The sequence below is a fragment of the Grus americana genome, chromosome 12, assembly GCF_028858705.1.
Source record: "Grus americana isolate bGruAme1 chromosome 12, bGruAme1.mat, whole genome shotgun sequence".
Lineage (NCBI taxonomy): Eukaryota > Metazoa > Chordata > Aves > Gruiformes > Gruidae > Grus > Grus americana.
In genome coordinates this window covers 10,388,088-10,411,403 of record NC_072863.1, presented here as the reverse complement: position 1 = coordinate 10,411,403, position 23,316 = coordinate 10,388,088, and the positions used below count along the sequence as shown (strand labels likewise).

The 23,316-nt window shown below is 41.9% G+C and overlaps 1 protein-coding gene across 19 annotated transcripts in view; it reads left to right on the top strand.

The window, feature by feature from the left end:
- Positions 1-21,007, top strand: part of HTR2C (5-hydroxytryptamine receptor 2C) — a 242,138-nt gene extending 221,131 nt beyond the window's left edge. For 17 of the 19 annotated variants that reach the window (XM_054839527.1, XM_054839540.1, XM_054839530.1 and 14 more), the window contains 2 exons: positions 6,329-6,529; positions 18,385-21,007. In XM_054839527.1, coding sequence (XP_054695502.1) covers positions 6,329-6,529; positions 18,385-19,211 — 1,028 coding nt within the window. In that variant the 3' untranslated portion in view covers positions 19,212-21,007. The remainder of the gene's footprint in view (positions 1-6,328; positions 6,530-18,384) is intronic. The other 2 variants (XM_054839546.1, XM_054839547.1) reach the window with 1 other exon arrangement.
- Positions 21,008-23,316: the final 2,309 nt, after the last annotated feature.

The window sequence follows — 23,316 nt, the reverse complement described above, 5'->3', positions numbered from 1 at the left end:
TAGCCATCATATAACCTGAGAACCCATCCTCTGCTGAGCATCTGTTGGGACCCTCAAGCCTATTTGCACTTGCAGCATTCAAGAATACAGTCCTCCTAAGAGATGTCTTCATTCTTTGTGTGTAGGTTACATCCCTGTGCTTAGCTGTGCTAGAATTTATACTATTTAAGGGATCCAGATAGCTTTAGGATAGCTTTTTTTTTCTCTAGAAAAAATGCAAGCTAGAAAAAGAATGCACTCAATTTCTCATGTAGCCCAGCACCCAGGAGGTCAATACGACAGATAAACATTAAATTCCACTCTATTGATGATAAAATCAGAAGCACTGGGAGTGCTGCCCTTGAGACCAGCTGCTCCTCTAGCCAGGAAGCTTGGATGCACGCACACGATCCCTTCTGTGGATGTGCTAGTAATCACTGAGGACTGCGGGGGGTCAAGCAAGAAGTTCTGTACTTCTCAGGCATGATGGAGATTTTCAGCACCCTCAGTTGTGTGACTCAGGGTAATACAGATGTCTCTGAGTCATTTGTCTATGTAAATCTGAAGGAAATAAATTAGCAAAAAAGAGATACATAGCTTTACACTTACTGATGTGGTATTTCAGGCTAAGAAATACTTTACTTGCTAGATAAGAGAGAGAAGAGAATAATTTAAATTCTTTCATTCCCTTGAAAATAATGCAATGCAGTAATGTTGAAACTGTAAGTAATTGCTTTCTATTTTTGTAAAGCCTATGGCAGCTACGAAACTTTAAAGTGAATGCTGGAAAGTCTGGTTAGTATAAAATGCTTCAGTTGCAATACATTAATGGTGCAATGGGGTTAAAAAGACACTTAGCAGTGAGCAAGGGTAGGCTTTTTTCCACTGCACACAACAGTGGATTTCCCTGGAATGTGTGAAAGAATCTTCAAAAGTTGCAAAATCTTTCCCAAAGTGATAGGTTTTGGGTATATCTTCTGGGTTGCTGTTTCCCACTGTCTGCATGCTGCTCTGAGTTACAGCAAGGAAATCTGAGCAAATGCCGTTACTGAGTATTGTACTCTTCTCATTTTGAAAGACTGTATCCTCATTTCTCAGGGAATTAGGTGAGGCATCTTCTGGATTTTTGTCATTGACCTTTCCGAGAGTCAGAGCAGTAGATCGGTGTGTGGCCTGGAACAGATCTGTGGCAGCTAGAAGATGATCAAGAGGTGCTTCAAGCATGTGCTGTCTTGCCCAGTTAACTGCTGGGAAATTGTGCTTTGTACCGCGATTAAGATTCAAACATAATGATTTCCTACCATTTTTAGTTCAATTTTTTTCAAGGCCTACTAGTAGTTAAAGTGAAATGTAAATACAGTAAGTATAAGAACCCCAAAAGGAAAAATATTACATGTATTTTAGTTTTTGGCCAAGCCAATGAACAACATTAAAAGAAGCTGTAATTGAACAGATAAACATCTCTAGTTCTTATTCTGCACCTCTTAGCTCTGTTTTCTGTACATATGCATATGTGTATATACATTATATGTGTGTGTGTGTATATATATATATAAAAAAATGTCATCATGAGCCTAAAAGACAAAATATACCCTTATTCTTCCTGTGTGATTTTGAAGGGTGCTTTCTAACCTTTTATCCATCCCATTAGGTATAAAATACTGGCTAAACACAACAAATGTGTTCTGAAGCCTTTTCCAAATTCCCATTCGTGGCTGGAAAAGAAAAGATTGCTGCAGCTTACTGTGAGTTTGCCATGAAAAATTTCTGAAGCTACAGGGATGAATTTTACATAACTTTTCACTTTATTGTGGTGTAAGCAGATATTTTGTCACTATTATTCCAGACTTGTCCTGAGTGTTACACTGCGTATTCCCAGGAGGTATCCTGGGACAAATTGTGCTACAGGAGTAGTATATGTGGAAGCAATATGTATAAGAAATATGTATAAGCAATAGTTATTGTTTTAAATGTAAATATAGTGAGCCAGTCCATTTGTAGTGTGATGTGTGTTACCCTGTGTATGTACACAAAACTCCTGTCTACTCCAGCTTAGCACAAAAAGCTAGGTAAAGCTCATGAGATTTTGTTCTAGGTTTTGGGGAGAAGGAAGGGGGTTTGTATCAATCAGCCTCCATCTATTCTGCAATCCCATAGTTGCTTTTCAGCCACAGGTTCTAGCACTTTTTTTTGTTGTTCAGTTCAGCCATTCTCCTGCAATCTGGAGTAATTCTGTTTTATTATTCGACATAATTAATTTTGCTTCCATTTGCTGTGTTTTGGATAAGCCACCTCCTGCTGCAGCGGCTGGTAATTTTGACTCTCATGCAGTTAACAGCACAATGACCAAAATAAGAGTGTTATACAACACTTTTTACCCATATGCATAAAACCTCTGACAAAAGTGATTAAATTTCATTGTTGCCATCTTTCTTGATGGAAAGCACAAAAAATTTAAGGGAACTCTCATCCCATAGCAAATTAGCTACACACAGAGATGGTCTGCGACTTTGCCAAAATGCTTTTGAGTTTCTGTATTTTGCTGCCAACAGTTTGTGCCCATCTCAGCTGTTCAGTGACATGCAGGAACTGTGGTTTGCTTTTTCATCCCAGCACAGGAGATGAAATCCCAACTATGGACCATGACTCCTGGTTAAATATGAGTGTTTGACCTACGTTTTCTGTGAAGAATAACAGCCTCTCAGGTTCTATGAGACGCTATTCAGCGTTGGAGGCTGAAGTGATATACACAGGCATTCTGCAGAAATTTCCTTCCAGAAAGGAAAGCAGTTATCCTGAAGTTTCCTTAGCCAGAAGCTAGCACTGATCTAAAAGTAATATCATTGCAATAGTCTTCTATACACTTTTCTCTATGAATTTGTCCAGTGTAAACTTCTAGTATCCACAAAATGTCTAGAGGCAAAAAAATATGCTGTTTGATTACACGCTGAGTAAAGAAATACTGCCTTTTGTTCTGACATCCTGGATTCATCTAATTCCCTTCAGCACTCTCCTATCTGGTCTACCAGCCAATGCATTAAATATATGACTGATTTTAAGGGTACAGATTAATTCAAGGTACAAAAATTAGAGTTTCTTACAAAGAATTCCATTTTTGCTTAGCCAGGTGTTTAGTTTCATTCTTTCTGGAGCCAAATTTGGACTGAAACACATGCTTTTCATTGGAAATACAATTGCTAAAGCTTAGAAGTGCTGGGGTCCAAGAATTCGTTTCGCTCAGTCATCTGCATTTCTAAATATATGCTAATTGCTATTCTTTGTGTATTAAATGAGAGAAAATAGAACAAATCAGAGAGATATTACCTTCTGCAGATAGAGTATTTCTGAGGATAAGATTGTTTTAAAGGTATAACGCCATTAACAGAATTGGCTTTTTAATCCTTGTTTGCATCTTGGCACAGTCACAGGGCACATTTCCTATGTTTTGTACATTTACTCAAAACAGAATGAGCATACACTTTTTTTTCTTTTTGTACAAATTATTGGCTCGGTAGGCTGTGTAGGTGTTTTTCAAATGCACACACTATGCTTACTTAAAAGTAATTGCATTTTGAGATACGATATATATTATGCCCTTCCTATCGAGGTACAGTCATGTGTTACAAGCTGCCATTCTACAAATTTCCAGAGTGACATTTCATTATTGCAGATCATTTTAGGAAATTTCCTGATAAAGTAAAATGTCTCCTCGTATAACTGCCTTTTCAGCTAGAAGCATAACAGAGTGCCTTGGGACACTAAAGACTAAAAGGATTTGCCATTAGGAGGGCTCTCATATCACCTTTATCTTTAAAGACATCCTCACAGTTTGCCTGAGCAGTAATTCTGGGCAGCATTACTTTGATCTGTTGGTGGCTGTGGCACCTGCAGTACCAGGGCTGACAGCAGGTGACACCTACTTACCTCACACCATGGGTATTTCTGTCATTTCTGTCATTTATTTGTCATTTATGCCATGACATTTACTGTTGCTTTTGCTTCTGCTAATTTTTTGGTTGTAATTCTGTTGCCTAGTTCACATCAATAGCAGAAGGTGTTCCAGGGGGAATCAGTCATGGGAAGTGTTTGGGTAGCTCGAAGGAAGAAGTAAGAGAGGCTATTCATCATTCAATAATGCTGAAAAGGTGGTTGCTGTAGAAACCTCTTCCAGGTCTCGCAAATGTCAAGAATCAGATTGTACCCACTGCAGTGCCACAGATCAGATTGGAGATGCTCCCACGCGCAGGGAGCCTGGAGGCCTGGTGCTCCTTTCTGGAGACACCGGAGATTTCCTGGCCGTCTGCCTGATGGGGGGAGCAGCCATTACCATCACCGTCCCTCTGTGCAGAGGCTGCTGCACAGTCACAATCACCCCACGCATATTCACAGGGACCGCTTTGTCCGTCAGGGCACACTCCCTGGTGCTTTTCTCCAGGTCTTGTGCTCACAGCTCATTTCAGCCTGTATCAGAAAGATGGCTCTGGCAACTCAGAGGATGAAGTAGCGAGGGATAAATAGTGACTGAATATGTTTTAGCTTGGGCTGGCAGCAAACGCCTGGGGCTGTACAGGGTGCAACTGTACCACTTGAAGGAGATCAGACTTGTTCTTCCCTGGGGCATTAAAGACCCAGCAAATGAGACGTGCTTAGCTGGAGCTCCGAGCTCAATTGCAGGTTGATGGCAATGATGTCCTAAGCTATTGCAAAGTGTGAACGAGAGCAGGAAGCACAGAATTTGATTGTAGCTTCATAAAGGGGCTGAGTCATAATTTAACCAAGTTCAATTCATTTGTGCAGCTTAGGTGCCTTTTAAAGTAAAGATGCTCCAGCCACAAAGTGCTTTATTAGTTCCCTTTGATAAGGACCTCTGAAATGCTTGCTGCTTTGGATTTCAAGCCACTTACAGTCCATCTAGTAGGGGTGGTGCAAACTTGCTGAAATAAATGGTTTATCTCCCCAGAGCTGGGGTCTTGTTGCGTGGGTTTTGTGAGTTACTTAGCACTTCTGTGGGTTTCCCACTGGTAAAATGAGCTAATGTGTCCGTCTCGTTCTGCCATGCTCTTTGTGAAGGGTTCCTGGGCTTCACTGGAACAATTTGTAATAATTTGCTCTGGTTCAGTTCATCTCAGGTTTCTGCATGTAAGGTATCCTGGGTCTCTCTTGGCTGGGTAATTTGTTTCAAAATACGCTTTCTGAGACTAATGCTTCTCCCTTTCCATTCGAGATCAGTAGCATGGAGGTACATCATTCTTAATACAACATTGACTATGCAGAGTGATGTTTCTGATCCTTGGGGTGAACTTCAAGATTGCTTTAGATATCCCTATTCTGAATGAAGACACAAGAATATCTCATTATTCAACTATTATGAAGTCTCTCATGTTTTTAGCTGCTATAGATACTATTGAAAAGTGTGTTAGAAGCCCAGAGCTTGGCAGGACATGTTATTGATCTCACGCAATCCATTCGGGGCATTAACATGGGAGTATCATTTACAAATCAATTTTCTCTGAGCTTTTATTTAAATACCAATGCCCCTTGAGGATCTTTCTGGGTCACTTTTATTCTCAAGCTGTACTTCAGCTTGAGTAAACTGATTAATAAATGCAGGCACCCAAATTATCTGCGTGCCAGCTGCTGTCAGATGTAGCTATCTAGTCTGTTCAGTTTGCTGGCATACTTGTATCTGTGAAGAATAATACTCAGCTCTGTCTACCTTCAAAACATTTTTCAAATTTCAGCCACTCAATCCCAGCTGCTCTGTGAGGAGGCAAATATTACTCTGTTATTAAGGCACATTGCCTGGGAAGAATATTTAAGTTGAAGTAGTGTCATTTAGCTAGTTGTTAGACTGTGCAGAAAAACTGTCTGCTACCTTTCTCCTCAGCAGACAGAAACTGAGAAATATGCATCAAGAAAGCTTTAGAAAGGATCTGAGTGAAGTTAATGTCACACAGCCTTGTGCAATCCATCAAAAGAATGTGATGAGGCAATTATAAACGAATGTAATATTCGATTTTGTAAAGATATGGGGGAACGGTTAAGAGAGAGGAACAGAGCTAGAATGGTGACTTGGAGGCACTGCCAAATTAATATTCCTTTGCCTTTAGCTACTTGTCACAGCAAACAGATGTGTGGGAACTGGCTACAGGTTTATGGAGTGTCTGGAGCCAGGGACTGCCTGGAGAGAGGTCCCACGAGAGAGTTCTTTGTCCACTCCTCATGCATGTGCCCCTTACTGGTATCATAGAGTTAAAATATCCCAATGGTTTCTCAGAAATTATGGCCTAGCTTCCCAAATTATTTCCTTTTCTTTTTTCCTTTCATTTCTTTTCTCTCTATGTTTCAGATTATGCTTGGCCTTTGCCTAAACAGTTGTGCCCTATATGGATTTCCCTAGATGTGCTCTTTTCAACTGCATCTATTATGCATCTCTGTGCCATCTCTCTTGATCGGTATGTAGCAATACGCAATCCCATTGAGCACAGCCGCTTCAATTCCCGCACCAAGGCTATTATGAAAATTGCTGCAGTTTGGACCATATCCATAGGTAAGCAATGCGGCTCACTATCTTAACTGTGTCTTAATGAATAATAGTGTTACTCCAGTTTTCATTTAGGATTTTTAAAAGGATATTCAAATTAATTTACCTGGCCTGCATGTTTGAATATAATAAATGATTACTGGGAAACAGAAGTCTTTCATTGTGGTTGGTCAGTGACCAAAATAAGTAGTCATTTTTCAGAATACCACCACTTCCAATGCTGAAGCATTGCTGCTGTGTACATATCAATATGCTGATAATAATGGTAACACAGACAAATGGTACTATAAAACTGCTGTGTAAACAAAGCAGAAAATAGCATTAGCAAAGACTCTGGAAGGAAAACCCAGCCAGTACAAATGACGTGTCTACACTGCAGTTGCTGCAGTTAAACTCACTCAAATTCTGGTAGCAGTTTACGTGAAGCAGCGCAGAATTGAAGGCAGGCTAACAGTGAGGTATTTACTGCTCTTGTGCAGGCTTTATAGCCCATATTATACTCTGCCACAGTTGGATTTTGCTGCTAGTACTGAGCTAGCAAGCTTGAAGTCATAGTAAATGAGGGATAGACATAAAAGACGACACTTTTTTATCACTTTGATAAAAAGCAATAAATAAAGCAGCAGTAAAATAAGGAAAAATGGAAATATGATAGCAAGATGACTGTAATATCAGGAATTATGTGAAGAAAAAAATTTTGGGGGGAATTCTTTCCATGTGCTTTATAAAAGAGACATTTGGGGCAGGGTCAGAAGAATTGCACTTCCCTCTGCTGTATTGCCTTTTTTGCTTGAATAAAATGCAGTCTTACAAAGATTTAACATTTAACTTTTCTTTTGTAAAGCAGCTGTCAGTTTCAGTGCTGTACTGCAAGGAAAAGCATGTTTCAGGTGCTTGAAATTCTCTTGGCTTTTGCCTCCTTTAGAAGTGGAATATGATACTGGATGTCTAGGTGCTGCAGGGGCCACTTTCGAAGAAGCTTGCCATGGAAAAAGGCTATGGAAAAAAGCAAGAAAAAAGCAAAAAAAATGCGGGGGGGGGGGGAAGATACCTTCTCTCCTCGTGAATATAACAAGAATATCTGTTAGAAAGCACTTCTCACGTGCTACAGGCCTGCTACGGTTCCTCTAGGTAATACAATCCACAGTGAAATTGGATTGGGCTTAATCAATTAATTTAAGATGGGGTTTTTTTTAATTATTATTTTAAATTCCCTGTGCTGCTTGTTTGGCATAGGAAAGAAAGCTACTGAATTCAGTGCATAAGCAGTCACGTGCAAACAACTTCATGTGCAGGATGCCTAGGCTCGATTTGCACAGGCAGTTCAGAGTCAGCGCAGAATCTGTGCCCTGTGTTGCACTGTAAGACAGAGGGAGCAGCTGGTATCCCCCCCCCAGCAGAGCTGTATATTTCTGTCAGCAGCATTAAGTAGCACATTGCAAAACCTGGGCAATAAGACTGGTCTGCTTCCATTTCTGGAGCTAACTTGCAGATTTTTGCCTGTGCTGCCTTACATATTGCAGACATATCCTTAGAAATTTTGGCTAGTGCTTAATGAATGTGCTGGCCAGCTTTCTTGGGTGATGTTTAACAAGTCTGCATTTGTAATAGGATGCAAAACAGGTGAAATAATGAACACTAAAATAAATAACTTAGAAAGGAGATGGAATGGCACTTTCCTCTTTCAGGCACATGGCTTGTCAGCCCTCAATAAGACAATGAGCACTGCATTTATTCCCCAGCATCCAAAAGTCCTTAGGAAGAAGCTGTGAGCAGTCGCTCAGCGGGATGTCTGCAGTGCACAGTGCTTTGGGGACAGCCTGGGGCAGCACTTCCCTCCCCAGGCTGGGAAGGGAGATGCATTACAGCTGTACCTGCGTGCCCTCCTTTGCTAGGATCATAGCCCAGAGGGTGTACAGCATGTCTGGGCTTCGTTTATGTTTCGTTCATTCTCTTTGATGCAGATACAGCTGGCCCAGGGGAGTCTTCTTTTTGAAGAAACAGGCAGAGTCGATACTCCCCAGAGGGTCTGTTCAGGGCACTGCAATGCTGTCGGATTTCCACCCTCCCCAGTGCATGTGGTAGGGCTTACCCATTTACTTGGGCTTTCTCCAGAAGGTTGCATTAAATGGAGAAAGAAAAGTACTCTTGGTTATTTTAGCATAACTATTTTTACTTCATAAATGAATTTAGAAATGTGACAGACACAGGAATAAACTGAACATGGAATGAAAGAGAACTCACCTAAAGTTGCTGTCTTCTGGCTTTTACCTACTTGTCACTTGAAAAGGCCATGTTTATGTGATTAAGTATCAAATTCACAGCAGCGCTTAAGTGCAGGCTGGTCAGTTTGCCTTTCCTAAATCCTGCGTCAGTTGGACTGAAGAAACTTTTAAATGCATCCCATGTAAAGAATCCTGAATTCAGTTCCTGAATCAGAATTTTAAATAGTAAAAAGCATGTAATCTATCTTAATTAGTAGCATTCCATTTTCCTGAAATGTTAATGCTGACAGCAAAATATATAATAGAGGTTCTTTGCTCGTTGAGCTATTAATTTGGCAGGTTGCAGAAGCCTAAACCTATGATTAGGTTTTTAAGTAGGGGAACATAACAGAGTCCTCCTGTCTGTTGACAATTGCTTCATTTCCAAATAGGCTTTTCCAAAGCCTTCTTTGTTCCAGATTAAAACATGCCACAGCCAGTTGTCCTGTGTTTTAGCAAATGTAACCTGAGCAAGACTTTTTGTGTTCAGTTAGAGAAAAAATGGGTGCTGTGAGTGCTGGGCTTGTAAAAATGAGTTTTGTGATAGATAGCACTGCGCTGAGGCTGGAAATAGAAATGTAGGCAACAGAAATATCCACACAATTGAAAATGAAAATAAATTATAGATGTGAGTTTACTGGCAGAATCCTGATGCTGTTTCAAGACATCAGACTTCGCACAGTTGCAAGTGCAAAGGTTGTCACAGATAACATGGACTTACTGGACTCCTTGTATCCTGTTCTGAGGAAGGTGGCCTTGGGCCACCCTGGCTGAGAGGGGAGATCCCCATGCAGCTCTCAGAAGGAGTGGTGAAAGGTAGTCAAAGTCTAAATGCACGCTGTATAATACAGGAGAAAGTGTTAACTGGTTAATATTAATATAAATGAAATATCACTTCGGAAGTGTTCCAACCCCCAATGGCAGGGTGGTTGGAACTAGATGATCTTTAAGGTCCCTTCCAACCCAAACCATTCCATGATTCTATGATTCTATGTGAATGAAAGAACTTCAGTGATGTGGATGGGTGCATGCACATTGCTTCTGATATGAAAATAAGTAAGACATTTTAATTCTGAAGCTTCTCGTGGCCCAGCTGTGTGCCTGCTAGCGCAAAAGGGATTTTCCTCTGCTTCCCAGAATGTTCATGGTTCGGTCATTTACTAGGGAGCACCAAAATTGCACATGCTACCAATTTCCCAGCTCACAGTTTGACATTCTTAGTAACAGTATAAATTCGATTTACTTGATAAGTGACTGAGAGAAGGCGATCTTTTAAATTCTGCTCTTTGTATCAGTGCCATAAGCAGGCCCCACATGTCTTTTGTTTCTTCATTTGTTTGAAAACAGAATAAGTAACAAAAAAAGGAAATGTGCTGTTGAATTATGGTAATACTGTGATATGTGTTGTGTTAAAATTGGACTTTTTTTTCTTTACATTCTCTCTCTGACTCACTAATGATATTATAATTTTGATTTCAGATAGATATCCGGAGTTTGTATATAGAATAAACCATTCAACTTTAAAAAGGAATTTTACATCTCCATTTAACTTTCATACTACTTCATGGGTTTATTCAGGAGATCTATTTATAGAAGTATGAAAGACATGTTTTGCAAGGATCAGTAAGTGCTCATCTCAGATTAAGTGATCTTATGTCTAACAGCTTTTTGCTTCTGCCCTGAGTGTTCCTCTTTCACACAGGCTGAGTAGCCCCATGCATCCACGCTGCCCTGATGATGTCCTTAAAGAGCTTCCAGATATCAGTTAAGCCTTCCTCTATCTCACTGGGGATAATCCCAGTGCGAAATGATATGCAGTTTGAGGAACGTGCTTGGAGTGGCACCACTGATATTAAAAGGAATTGTAGTCTTCTTACAGGCTAAGAGCAGGTTGTGCATGGGAGTAAAGAGGGACTGGAGAAATTCACATAGCCTCCCTCGGGTCATGGTTTTAGAGCATGTTTAGGGTTTTGGTTTGCATTTCTGCCCATAGGTGTGTCTCTGGGATCAGTGACTTTCACAGCAAGGCATGTATTTGTTCCCATGGCACACTTGCTGATGAGACACACTTGCTCCTGAGCACCCTCTGTTCTGTGCTGGGCAGTAGTTGCTCCTGAGAGACTGTGGTTTGGGATAGGAGCATGCACACTCATGAATTTCTTTGCAGGCTTCAGGCCCTGGTTAGCAAACAAATCCTTGGATATGTTTCGTGGAAAAAAATGGCAAAACCACTGCTAATGGAGAAGACAACAAATGGACGGTCAAAATGGTTACCAGGTTTTTGCTCAAACCTTTCCCGCCAAGCAGGCTGGTTCTGTTCATGGCTAATCACTTGGAGACAAGGAAGAAGTGTTAAGACTACTATTTCTGGCAAAGCAAAGGTTAGATAGGCACCCTTCACCTCCTGGAAAAGTGTACAAATTCCTGACTACGAGCATGGCTTTGGTAGAAGGACAGTAACACTATTGCTGAGGAAAACGGTTGCATGTTAGTAAAGCCTAAGAGAGGGTAGCATTAGTTTCCCTCCAGATTTGAGAGAAAATTGTACTAATGTATTTTTTACTTTTTATGTTTCACATAAAATGTCTGACAGCGTATGTTTGACTGAAGTTCTTCCCTCATGAGCATGAGGATTGTAGTTGATGATTTCTGTAGGCAGAGGTACTGCAGTGGTGGCAATCCTAATAGTTTTTGTTAGCCTCAAATGAATCCAGAGGTGCTGTTAGCATTGCAAGCCCAGCTACTACTTACTTCTGGTGGAGCAGTAGAGCAGGTTTGTGCTCATAAAACTTTTTCAGGCCTATCTTCTGGTCATGGGTGAGACAAAACCCCTTGCTTTATGAACTAGCACATGACACTAAGGCTTTGTCTGTCTCTGCTTCCCATACAGTTATTTTCTCTAAAGACATTCTTTTGCCTGAGTGTTTGTACTGTTGTTACCCAAAGGGGCATTCATCTCCCTAACACATCAGCAAGAGTTACCAGGGTGAGGAAGATCATAGCAGGTGATAACAAGCTGAGTTCCTAGCAAGGGAGCTACCTTGGGACTTCAGGCACAGGTGCCTGGAGTGGTTTGTTTTGTCATCAGATGTCAGTGAAATGTTTTGCCTGGCACAGCAGCACATGGTGATAGTCTGTGAAGTGTTTTGCAAAGAAGATGGATTGACCATCCCACCACATCCATTCCCAGGGCCAAGGGAGATGCCAGTGTCTCCCGGTCGAGGTTACTGCTGCAGAATATCAGCTCAGGCATCCGTGTTTGATTTCTGGGGGAAGCTCAGCCCTGGTAGCAGGTATGCTGTGAGCAGGAACAGGAGCCCCATCCCCCTTTGTTCAAATGCACTGTTGGAAACACATGGCTGAGCAAACCAAGAGAAGTCATTTAGCAAAATAGAAGAGCAGGTGGGAAAATGATTTATTTCTTCTGTCTTTTACTGACGTTTGCTGGTTTTCCATCTGGGCTTAGGTTGTTCAGTGCACTCGCAAGGTTTAAGTAAAGGTCAGCAGCTTGTTCAAGCACAGTCAGTAATTACATTCCTCTGTTTACAGTTGTGCTCATTGCGGGCAGGTAGATCCTTCAAAGTTCAACCCCCTTTTATCTTTGACTTTAAACCAATGCAAGGCTGGCACTGTTGTTTTATTAGAACAGTTAGATAAAACTAGACCTAATCCAGCCCTGAAGGTGCATTGTTGCTGTTTTAGCACATGAAATGCACTGCAATTAGTCTGCTGACATATGGGGAATATATGGAATTTTTGTGGTTTTGAATACTTCAAAAGCTTATGTTCTTCAATTTGCCTCTGAACAGCTTTGCTTCCTGAAAGCGGTGCCTTTTCTTTCAAAATGCAAGTCAGGAGGCTACTGTCTGTTGGGGTTTACTTCTTGCTGCGTGTTAGTTCTTATTAGAGAAGTGTGCAGGCACTTTGCAAGACACTTCTGTTAAGAAACTAGATTTGTTTTAGTTTACTTTTCCCTTTTCTGAGAGGGTTAGGTGAGTCAGTTCCTATTTCCTCTAACAGACTTTAATGCTAATGAATAGTTCCAGCAGCTGCTAACATTCAGGTGAATGTCTTTTAAAGTTGTAACCCAGATTTATTTTGTAATAATAATAAAAAAGGTGAGGTTAAAGATATAGATTTAAACATGCAGTGTTTAGCATGGACAGCAGTGTTCTTGGTTTTGCAGCGTAGACTGCTTTTGTGGCAGTCATAGGCTTGTTTGGCACACAGCTCTTTCTCTCTGCTTTTTTTTTTAAATTGTGTGTAAATGCCAGGAGGATGGCAGTGAGGTCCAAAGCTCACCTGCATCAGCAGAGCCCTTGCCATGGACCACAGCAGCCTTTGTGCTAACACCAGGAGAGGTGGTCCCTGGCATTCCCAAGCCTCTGTACCTGCACCAAAATGTGACCTCTCTTGTGTTCACCCCTGAGCATCCCATGCATGGAAAGACAGGGTAAACCCACATGCAGGCCTCTGTTTTCTTTAGTGAGGTTGTTTTCCCTGGAGGAAATGAAATATCTTCTTGTATAAGAATGTTGTGAGAAAGAATGGAAATTACTTCCTTTTTTAGTGGAAATAACCATCAAAGACTCCATCTTTCCAGTAATCTCCATCAGTCTCATGGGCTTTCACAGAAGAAAACAAAATATTAAATGAAAAAACATTATTGTTTTTCATTTAAGTCTAAATTCTGCGAATGTCAATTTGGACTTTTTAGTTGGCTTTTTCTCTGGAGCAAGCTAGTAAATGTTTTACAAAGCCTTATTTGTAGTCATTTGGGTTTTGTTTTATTAATTGAGAATCTGTGAAGAGCATCTGTTACTCTGTGTCCACAGCATCATCTCAGCCCCATTTGGTGAACCATTCTGCTGGCTTAAGAACATCTTTAAAGCTAACAAGAAGCAGTTAGGACAACAAACGTAATTGGATTTGTAATCCAGAGGATCTGTCTGTCTTGCTTCCCACTGCTCTGTCAGACAGAAGCTAAAGGAGGGGAGAAGAGAAAATATCACATTCATCTGCTCCCTTGTGAACTGCTGTCATGAAAAGGGACGTCCTGCTCAAGCTGCTGCCTGGTAGAAGGGTGCACAGAGCTCTGTTGAGTCTAGCAGGGACCTGCTTCATATCTTGCTGGCTGGTGGTGGCTGGTTGTCTCTTCTTACTGGGGCAAACCCAGTCGCCCTAGGCACTGCTCAGACATCAAGCAAGAGGACCAAGTTTGCTCTGAAGAGCAAAGTGTGATATACAATAAGCTTGCAAATCTTTTACCTTGCAGGTTTTTGGAACAACACTGCCTCTCTTTGGGAATTCACTGCCACCTTAGTTAGAAAGAGTTATTTGACACAATTGGAAAATGCTTCCAAGGCTGGAAACCTCAGTTCACTAAATCAGCGTAATGTTTGTTGATGAAGTGTGTGTGAGCTCAGGTGCCAGGCAAAAGCTCATGAAATGCTCTGCACTGGGGCTCGGAGAGTTGAACAGCGGTAAGGCTGGACAGCAGTAGGCTTTGGAGCCTCTTGCCTGATTTGGCATTCACCATCCTTGCGCTGTTGTAGTGAGTTTGGCTTTCTCTGATGAACTGACCTTAGTTCTTAAATTATGAGCAGTTACAACTGCAGTGTTAGTACTGCGGGTTGCTTGAGTCAAGTGGAGTTGAATGCCTTCGCCATGCTTGTTCAAACAGCTGAACTCAAATAAGGCAGGCATTCACATTTACCCATGTTCAGGTGCCATGGGAATGCTTAGTGGGAAGCACAGCACATACTGATCAGGGTAACCCTATTGAAATCAGGGCCAGGGTGTGAGGTGTGTCTGCAAGCATGTATTTGTGCATTTCGGATTGTGGCAGTAGCAATTATGCAGTAATCCCCCATGAAGGAAGCCCCTGTGGGGCGTCTGAGACCTTCCACACTTCACTTTCTCCCTACTGGGGTGGTGTGGAGTTAGTCCCTGTTGCCCAAGTTGTGTAATAGACTTAGTTCTTAGCCCTTAGTTTTAGGGCTGGATTATGGGGTGGATCAATGATAAATCTCATATTAAAGAATGAGTTGTAAAGGAGAAGTGTGAGGCGGAAGAAAGCATTTGAGATGAGGGTAATGCTGCCCATTCAGCAGTGCTGTAGGCCAGCTAGCAGCTGAATGAATGTGTGTTGGCAGCTCTTACAATGGCATCTTTCTTCCTACTGTTGTTAACAATGGGCTTTTCCTGGATTGGAGGAAAGAGCAAACAAAGACCTGGTGCTCTCTTCTGTGCTTTCTCAGTTTGAAATCACACTGTGTTATGGGAGAGGTGAGGGACACTTTTCCATTACAGCAGCTACCTCCTTATTCCCTGTCATCTGTGCTGAAGTATCTCATGCTCCTGCAGAGTTTTAGGCTGCCATCAGTGCTCTTGATTTGTGTATTCAATTCATCATATCCCAGAACTAGGTTATTCTTCCCAAATATACTTTATGTGTGTGACCGTGAAGATAGCCCGAAACCTCATCTCATTTCCCGTGGCTAAAGCAGCAACACTAAATTCAATGATGACTACTTCATGAATGAACCTTTATTAATTTTGGAGTTTTATTTCAAAGGGTATGTGTTATAGAGGGCTCTAAAGCATAAAATTATCCATGCAAATATAATCTCAGTGTAATGCCATTGATCTAATTCAGATTTCTTCTTTGTCTAAAGACTGTTCTGTCCACCTCCCACCATCTCCTGAATGTCTGTGGTTTGATGGAGCCATTGCATTAGAAAGATGTCTTTAACGACAAAGAGTCAGTGGCTTGATGGGATGAAGGTTATTGCAGTCATGGGGACTTGGCACAGGCAAGGTACAGGGGTTAACATATCAGAAAGGAGGCAACTGCCTTGCCAAGGGTAAGCTGATAAATGTTAGCATGTAGAGGGAAAGAAGACTGAATCCTGGAACTATCACTTGGGCTAAGGAACATGTGCTATAATCACAGAAGGCATTTATAATCATTACTTTTCCGAAGAAATTCCTTCACCGGATTACTGGCAAATGGTAATTATATGGTAAGGACAAACTGCAGATATATTTTCTAGAATCCTGGAAAACACTTAGCTGGAATGGGGAAAACGCCCTGGTTAATCTCTTTAGCGTGTTACTCTTTCTGTTTAGAAACTCAGAGTCCCACAGGGTTAGTTCTAGGACCTGTGCTGTTCACAGCGACCCAGAAAAGCAATCCAGATACAACAGTGGCCTTAGCATTGGTTATTTCTCAGGTGAAGGGGCTAAGGAAGGGCATGGCCAGCCCCACAGACATGTCTGCAGAGTGAGTGCTGATGGGCAGCCCAGAAGCCGGGGGTAGGAAGGGCAGAATGAAAGACATTCTGCTGCTCTCTAACTGCTGAGATGTGCAGGTTTTCCCCCTTTCTTTAAAAGGACAGAGAGGAATTTGAAAAGAAACAGAGAAAGATAATCAAAGGCATAAAATGAGTTTGGCATGAGGAGAGGGTTAAATAGAATAGCATTCTTCAGTTCCACAAGAGATATCAGACAGTAGGGAAGATAAAGGTCTATAAAATTACTGAGAAGGTGGAAAAGGTGGCCAGAGAGTGATTATTCCCTGTTTCTCACAGTAGAGGAACTGAGGGGAGTCAAAAGAAATTATCAGGCAGCAAATTTAAAATGAGCAAGAAATACTTTGTCCACATGACAAACAAGTTGTGGAATTGATGGCCACTGAATATTGTGGAGTTATAAATGAGATCAAGAATCCATGGAAGATAGGTCTCAAAGCTTATTTTAAAAATGAGGTGTGGATGCAACTTCTGTGGAATTTTCTAAGCTATAAAGCTGACAGTTGCCCCATTTTGTACCATGGCCCTAAACTTCTGGTGCCTGACAAAGACAAGAGACAGGGCTAGATGAACCCATTATAGTCTAACTAGATCTGGCCCACCATGTCTTTTCCATGTACTCATGTACACATAGCTTGTGGTATTCCAAAATACATTGTTGCTTTTCTTGGTTTTGGCTGTGTCCAGACAGATTTCTTTGGAAGGTGTTGGAGCTGTCCTGGTGCAGGACTGAGCTCCACAGATCAAGAGACAAAGTTTGGATCTCAGTATGCATGAAAAAATATTTGAGTGACATCCAGTACTCTGGCATGACGCCTCTATTCCCTCTTTTTTCTGTCCCCACAGTAAATTGCTGATGACTTTCACAAGGTAGGATAGAGCATATATACAGATACATATATTCCTTAGATGAAAAGAGTGTTGGAGAACATTATGTAAATGCATCTGGATTAGAACTATTCAAAATGCTTTCATTCTTTCATCCCTTCACTCTGCAAGGAACAAGCCAGCACCTAGCTGTAGGTGTGGGCTACTATGTGCAGTCCTGGACAGTCGTGCTCCGGGCTTGACATGCTGTCTGTTCTGCCCACGTGCAAAACAGCATGGATGCAGAGCTGTCCGCAGAGACCCTCCATGCAGGACTCCTGCTTCTGCTTCAGAAAGACCTGATGTCCTGAAATCCTGGACAAATAAGCTGTGCTAGGTGATGCTGAAGAAGAAAAGGGATCCAAAATCTCACTTGTGTGCCATTAAGTCCACAACTGTAAAAAGTGCTGTGCCACCAGGATACAAGAGAAAATGCCTTGGCAAGTGCAGTGATTCCCAAGGCTTATTAGTCTGCTTAGTGCTTAGGGGTAGCTGGAAGCTGTGCTCTAGTTACTGTTATAATTGAATCATTTAAAGTTTCCTTCCTTTCAGCCGGAGGGTTTGTAGCTGGGGTTCTGATTGCAGATTGTCTTGTCAATCTGATTGCCATTTTAGTTACACCTTTTCTACTCTCATGTCTGTTAATTCCAGTTTTTAACCCTGTAGTCAAGATGAAGGGGTAGAAATCAGGCAGATGTATGCTGCAGCCCTTTCATTTGAATATGTAATTGCTGCCTTTAAAAATTCAAGCAAGACTGTCTCCGTGTTTCACACTGCTTGTAGATGAAATGCCTGGGCAGACAGAGCTTGCAGAAACTGCTGTCTGCTTGCACCGAGATAGTTGATAAGGACCCAGAAAGCCAGGGGATTTTCTTCCATGTGTCCGTGATGCTATAGCAAAAGTGGCCATTTTTCTATCATCAGGATTATTTTAATGTCTGTAAGAAACTTGCTTCTAAATATTCATAGCTGCGATTCTTTTGCATTTTGATAATTTACCTCTCTAAAGTTTGCTACTGTCTGTCCTATGTCAGTGATTTCAAACTCTCCCCCCCCGAAACTGGCAGGCATGGAGTGACCAACTGGAACAGAGCAGGGTAATGAGTGCCTTTTCTACACAAGTCATAATTAATGCTAGAAAAAGAACTTGACAAAAGAGTTATGCTGCATTCCTTGCGTCAGCTGTGGAGCACAACAAAGCTATAGTTGCTCCCAGTGGAGGTTGTTCATGCCCTGGAGCTGTGCTCCCAGGAGTGTTGTTACATGAGGTTTTCCCTTCAATCTGGGAGTAGTAACATCTCTTTTGAACAGCTTTAGACAGCGGGCTGAATGCACGCAGGACCCGCATCATCTCTGCTGCCTCTTTGGAGCCCCATCCATCCAGGTAACCATCTCTTTTTTGGTCTCGTTCTTCTAGGGATATCTATGCCCATTCCGGTCATTGGTTTACAGGATGACTCCAGGGTGTTCGTAAATGGGACCTGTGTCCTCAATGATGAGAACTTCGTCCTCATTGGATCCTTCATGGCGTTCTTCATCCCTCTCATCATCATGGTGATCACGTATTGCCTGACCGTCCAAGTTTTGCAGAGACAGGCAACAGTGTTCATGTGTGGAGAGGTGCCCAAGCAGAGAAGAAGCAGCGTAAACTGCCTCAAGAAGGAAAACAACACAGAGAATATTTCAATGCTTCACAATCATGAGGGAGCATCTCACTTGAACTCTCCTGTAAATAAGGAGGCAGTGCTTTTTCGGAAAGGAACTATGCAGTCCATCAACAATGAGCGAAGAGCCTCCAAGGTCCTAGGCATAGTCTTCTTTTTGTTCCTCATCATGTGGTGCCCATTTTTCATCACTAATGTCATGTCTGTTCTTTGCAAGGAAGCCTGCGATAAAGACCTCTTGAGTGAACTCCTTGATGTGTTTGTTTGGGTGGGGTATGTTTGCTCTGGGATTAATCCCCTCGTATACACGCTCTTCAATAAAACGTACCGCAGGGCTTTTTCCAATTACATCCGTTGCCAATACAAGACCAGTAAAAAATCAGCGCTGCGGCAGAATCAGTGTTTGAATGTTGCTTCAACAGCTTTATATGGGAAAGATCTGACTTTAACTAGTTATCGAAATGGCAATGAACTCAATAGCATGGAACTAGATGAGGAGGGCCTTGAAATGCAACCCGGGACTTCAGAGCTCTCCATAAACAGCTGTAATGTTGTAAGTGAAAGGGTGAGCTGTGTGTAAAAGTGGCTTACACAGCCTTTTGCTACGGTGTATCTGTAGCCAAAATATATTGTGTAAAAATGTAAGTGTTGGTCAAAGGACAATGTAAATACTGCATTCTGAACAAAGTTGGTTGTTTTTTTTTAAAGAAAAAAGTTATCTTTCCAGTCCAGTACTTAAAATCATATCTATTAATATACTGCAGTGAAGTTTAAGGTTCTATATTTACTGTTAATACTAGATCAGAACTATTAGTTACTTTGCATATGTCATGGACAAAATGTTTGAATTCTTTTTCAGTGCATGAACAAAACTGCTGAATATTTATCTCAGGTGGCATTTGCTGGAGTCCAGAATGGCACATTAATAGTTATATATCGACTACATAATATTAGACTTGGTCAGTATAACTTTCTTTTTCAAGTTGACAGTAAATATATACTTTAAATCCTCACCCCTATTTGTGCCGTGTAAAGACTGTACAGAAACCTGGCAGAGAGATGTCATTAAAGCGTAGCGGCTGTGCAGGCACCTGGCCAGACATGTCCTGTTACAGGTAGTGGCTTGCTGCCATACTGGGGCAATCTTGGACTTCACAGGACCTCTGTTAAATTTTTACTCCCTCTCCAATCCTGCTGTTTTCTTTCCATTCCCCAGGAGGCTCCAGCTCCCCTCAGGAAGGTGGGCAATGCAGTTCTGGTGTGGTTGTGCGATCTTGGCTGGGATCACTTGCACACTTGGAGAAGAAGCATGAGAAACAGAGTGAACCCCAGTTATCTGCTTCAACCATTTTATAAATGGAGTGCCTCAGATTTATAAAAAGCCCTCCTTTGGTCTTATAGATAATCGTCAGCTCTGGCATGGAGCAGGCTGTGCTCAGTGCAGATGGTGCTGCCTTCACACATTGTTTGGATGATCAGGGTCTTTGGTTGACCTGGAGAAGAGTGCTCTGGCTTTGTACAAGCTCTTGTCTTCTTGGTCCTCACATCTATTCATTCCTTAGCTTGTTTAGAATTTGCTTTTATTTTTCTACATCCTGAGTCTTGCAGTGCTGGTGATAAAACACTGCTTGGGTGTAGAGCAGAAGCTGCTGTGCGTGTGGTGCTGGTCGGGGTCAGGCTGTGAGGTGCAGCATATGCCTCCCTGGGGCATGGTCGGGAGAGAGGCATAAATGAAGGTCCTGCTCGTTGCTGCTGTCTCAGGAGGGAGCGGGCAGAGCTGGACAGAGTATGGGACTGAAATCTTTTGTGGTGATGTGGTTCAAAAGCAAATGATAACCAAGGACAGGAAGGAAGCAGACCTGGAGCTAGTCTACATGGAAGATTAATTTGGATTAACTTTTAAATTTGATTTATTCAATTTCACTCCCAAAGTAAATTATAGTATATCATATTAACACCACTTACATCTTAATGAAAGCATCCACATTGGGATTTAATGCAGTTTAAGTAATCTGCTTTTAATTCACACCATGTATAATTTGAATTAATTTTTCTCTGTGTTCCTGTGTAGACAAACACTCCAAGGCATTGTGTCTTTCTGGCACTGTGCCTCTGGGGTGATGCCTCTTATGCAATTTTCCTTGTGTAGAGCATTGTCTAATGCCCGATATCACCCATACAGTTTTTACATCTTCATTAACTAATACAGAAATGCTGCAGTGCCCATCTGACATGGATGCATTTAGCATTACTGACAGCCTCTGGCTATGTAAATCCTCAGAACAGAAAAGCTTACACTAGGCATGGATAAATTGCATTTTACTAACATAAACTGCTTGCTGTGTTCATCCCACCAAAACTAACTTGTAGAAGAAATGGAAAATTCTGCTAGTGCTTTAGCGTAACGTTGCACTGTTGCATTGCTGTGTACAGCAACAACCTCACTGAGGCCACTACTGAAACATAACATACAGGTCACATCTGCTGCTGAGTTGATCCCAGCTTAACGAATTGAAGTTGGTGGTCCTCTCTTCTCCCTCATCCCCTCCTGGGAAAAATCCGTAGTACTTCCATGCAGGCATGTATCCCAGTGCAGAGCGTAGCTTACTGCTTGCAGAAGGCAGCAGAGATGCACCATGTGCCAGCCTGCTGATACCACCACAGGCTTGAATGCTCAGGAATCCACTTCCTTCCCCAAAAAGGTCTGGTAACCAGTAGGAAAAGGATTGGCCAGAGACACAAACTTGTGCCTTCAGTGACTGTCCTTTGCTCTGAGTCAGATTTGACTATTTCAAAGAGTACAGAAAAATCAGAAAGATCACATTGCTTTTTAAGTTGGTTTTTTTTTTCCTTGGGTGAATTCATAGCACATTTTTTCCAAACATGTATATGTGTGTGTGTGTGTATATATATGTGAATTTACATATATATACACATAGATATATTTAAAAGCCAACTACAGACTTTGAATGCATTTAGCAATAAGTTGAATTACAGTAGCTTCTAGCACATGTGTGAATAGGTCATGTTGGAATAGCTCATTTTCCACAGCATCCTTGAACTTAGTATAAGTCCACACCCAGGCATTGTCTTCACATAGGAGCCTTCATGTCTTACCCTTGCCGGTTCTGTTGTATTGGCAAAAAGGGAACCTACTCTATTTGGATGTAAATAATGGGAACTGAACAGAGAATTTACAGAATTTTTATAAATGTTTTTAAAAATTCAGCACCAGAACTGTAAATATGTCAAGCGTTGCGACTCAGCTGGACCCATACTGACGTATGTCACTTGTGTAGATAAGCAGACAAGGGGACTGCCTTACAGTGCCCGAGTTCTCTCCCGGCCAGCGGGTGATAACATTTTTGTGAATGGTTAAATACTGTCACTTACCCAACTTCCGTTGGGTCATTCACATCAGGGTTTTGTGATGCTGCTATTAATTTATTAAAGAAGGTTTGCTGGTTTAATCACTCTTAATTTTTTTTTTGTGGTCTATCAGAAAATAAATAAATGAACGTGCCCTCTCTTTCTTTTATCTGTCCCCAATTAACATCTTTCTTGAGTGAAAAATATGTCCTGACCAAAAAACAATACAACAACAAATAACGAGGATAAGGATGAGGATAACTTTCATTTCTCCTCCCACACTTGAAGTATGGCCCACAGTTACTTAATCACAGAAATTAGTCTCAGCACATATCCCAACACTTCCAACCCCAAAACCTGTTAAATAGGAAAAGTGATAAACTGTTCCCCCTCTTCTCCTTGCTCCCTCCAGGAATAACTGTTAAAAATGATATTTTTTTAAATAACCTCAGTTTGAAGAATGGATTTAGTTCTCTGCAACTAACCAAAGTCAGGCTGTCCCCACAGCAGCTTTGCTTCTCCTGAGCTGTAGTCATTAACCATGGTGGTGCCTCAAGAAGCCCTACCCTGGGCTGGGAGTACCTGCTGGAAGTTTTGTGAGTCCTCAAATCTCGGCTCAGGTACAGTTTTGTCTTATGAACAGTGTGTGTGGTGGTGTTCTGTTTTGAGTTTGAACTGAACAAGTGAAAACAGTTCCATGGAAATGGTGCTGTAGGCTGAAACATGTTGGTTGCTTTGTTTCCCAAACCAGATGGGACATGTGCAGGCAGGCTGTCTGCAAGACAGAGCGTGCACGTAGAGGCTCCAACTCAGCCAACAGTCCACCGTTTGACTTGCATCGGGAAGTCTACTGGTGGGGTCAGCCCCTGAACTAGCACCTCCCTGAGCTGTAGGGGCTTGCAGCCTTCCCCACCAGAGGCCAGAAGCAAGGCTGGCCATATTTGCTCAGGTACAAAGCCTTGTGGCTGAGCAAGCTGGCTTTCAGACCTGAGATGGCTCATCTACATCTGTTGCCCCACACAGCCGTGTCTGGGCTGTAACATCCATGGAGTCAGCCGTGGTGGCTTTGGTGACCTCTGAGGGCCTCAAAGGCTGTCCTTTGAGGACAAGGGCCTGCTTCTTCAGTCCTGTGCTCACTGAAGATAAGAGCAGCTACCCAGAGGCTGTGGCATTTGGGAGGTGATACAGTTCAGAGCCTCAACATCAGCATAGCTCTGATGTTTTAATGACTTGTGAGTCAGCAATAGTTTTTATCTGAGTGGTAAGTTAAATATACTAATGTTAGGTGATGTGTGAGTAGTCAGTGTGAACAGTGT